The sequence below is a fragment of the Cavia porcellus genome, unplaced genomic scaffold, assembly GCF_034190915.1.
Source record: "Cavia porcellus strain 051 isolate PalLab524CR breed Dunkin Hartley unplaced genomic scaffold, mCavPor4.1 scaffold_14, whole genome shotgun sequence".
In the NCBI taxonomy this organism is placed as follows: Eukaryota; Metazoa; Chordata; class Mammalia; order Rodentia; family Caviidae; genus Cavia; species Cavia porcellus.
This window is the reverse complement of record NW_026947497.1, coordinates 66,316,989-66,319,028: the sequence shown is the minus strand read 5'-3', so window position 1 is coordinate 66,319,028 and position 2,040 is coordinate 66,316,989. Positions and strand designations below refer to the sequence as shown.

Genomic DNA, 2,040 nt, shown 5'->3' with positions numbered 1-2,040 from the left:
CAGAGCAATAAACAAAAGGCACCCTTGGAGCTGGAAGGTTTATTTGGGAGTGCCAGGCACAAAGTCACTGCCAGGTGCCAGGACACTTCAGTGCCACTCTGCAGCAGCAGCAGGACCCTTGAAACTCACAGCAAAAGACAGAGCACAAAGAAGTCTGTGCACCTAGACACCTGCATGCTGCAGCTCGTTCTCTGCCCAGAGCCTCTGGAGCTCTTCCCTGCTGGATTCGGTGGGGCACATGCCATACTTGGCCCCTGGGGATCCCATGCGGGAAGAGCAGTGTCGAAGCCAGAGGCTGCAGAGCCCATAGACAGCGGCCAGCAGGATGGCCATCAGGCCCAGGTGCCAGGAGAAGAAGGTGATGAGGAAGGCCATGTCCTCGGGTTTTTCTGCCCGCCAGGGCTGTCCAGAGGGAGGAGTGTACAGCACCACACACAGCTGTAGCAGCCAGCTGCTCAGCACCAGCAGCATCCAGGTCTTGAGCACCCAGAGTGGGGGCTGGTCAGGGACCCAGACCTCGATGTTGAGCACCAGGGCTACCAGGAAGGTGGGCACCAGGAGCAGGACGTGCACTCGGACCTCCAGAGCGCCCCTGTTCTCGATGTGGGTAGCCATCAGCAGCACCACCACATAGAAGGCCAGGGCCTCTGCCGCCCGCTCCAGCTTCACGTTCTGCCGGGCCAGACAGCTCTGGCTCACAATGTCCACCACCCCACTGAGCATGAAGAAGGAATACATGGTAAAGTGCTGCCAGCTCTCCTTGAACAAAAATGGCTGCTCAGGAGCCTCCCAGTCCACCAGCCTGGTCCGGTTTACCCCTGGGGGGTAGAAGAGCTCACCCAAGATACCGATGAGAGTGAGAACCACTTTCACTATTCCTTCCAGGGGTACCCACTGCCATGGGCTGTGTCCTCCTCGCTTCTCCCTCGGGGGCAGAGGCGGCTTGACCACCTTCCGTCCCCACAGCAGGGCCAGGGACAGTAGCACTGAGTAGTAGAGTGCATACAGCAGGAGGAAGACGGCTGGCAGCAAGTGTCCCTCGAGGGTTCCCATGGCTGCAGTGTCTGCGGAGTCGGACAAGACCAGGGGAACCGGCAGATGAGCAGCCGCACACGTCTGTCCTCCCGAGGCTCTGAGCTGCAGAGAGATTGTCCTGGGGCCGCACCCCGGCTGACACACAGAGGAAGGAGCCTCTGCCTGCCACTCCCAGGGCGCAAGCCTCCAGGAGTCACAGCTGGCACTGCTCCCTACTGAGACCGGTGGCCTGGGTTAGGCTTTGCTCACAGGTTCCTCCAAACTGGGGGCAGAGAGCACAAAGAGGGCTGCAGCAGAGAGGGGCACCAGCCAGCTCCCTCAGGGGGGCTGCCAAGGGCAGAGCATACCCCACGTGATCTCATTCCAGCTCCTCAACAGCTCTGTGAAGTTGTCACGCAGACTTAACAGGCAAAAGCCCTGAGGTTCCGAGGGCTGACGGGACGTGCGTGTGATGACACAGAGATCTGCTGCCCTGGCAGACAGAGTGTGAACCCCAGTCTACTCACTTTGAGAGTCCAGAGTTCCATTTGGCACAGTGGTGCACTGCACGTCTGCAATCCCAGCACTGCAGAAGCTGGGGCAGGAAGATCACGCTGAGCTAAAGTCCAGCTTGGGATACATAGTGAGTTTAAGGATAGCCTGGACTACCTGTTGGTAGTCCAAAACAAACTAACAAACAAAACATTATAGAAGTCCAGAGTCTGCAGCAAAATTATTGAAACTCATCTCTAACACTAGCAGGGCGTGTGACCTCAGGCAAGTAACTCTGTCTTCATGAGCCTCACTTTCTTGTGCTAGAGATCAAGAGTCATAATTATTTTATGTTTGTTGTGAAGAGCAATGGATGCTAAGTGTCTGAGTGACACGTAATAAACATTCAATAAATGGTAATGAGTATTAATAATTCTATTTTCATTATTACTATCCTTCCTTGCTAAATTTCCCAAAGTTGTTTGAATATTTCTCTGAAAGATACCAAGGCAATAGGGTTGGGGATTTAGCTCA

At 55.3% G+C, this 2,040-nt stretch overlaps 1 protein-coding gene across 1 annotated transcript; it reads right to left on the bottom strand.

The window, feature by feature from the left end:
- On the bottom strand, window positions 1-1,675 carry LOC100729675 (transmembrane epididymal protein 1A-like). The gene has a single exon (XM_003476921.3). It carries the CDS (start codon window positions 1,051-1,053, stop codon window positions 163-165), a length of 891 nt encoding a protein of 296 aa, XP_003476969.1. The 5' UTR covers window positions 1,054-1,675; the 3' UTR covers window positions 1-162.
- Between the last annotated feature and the right edge of the window lie 365 nt (window positions 1,676-2,040).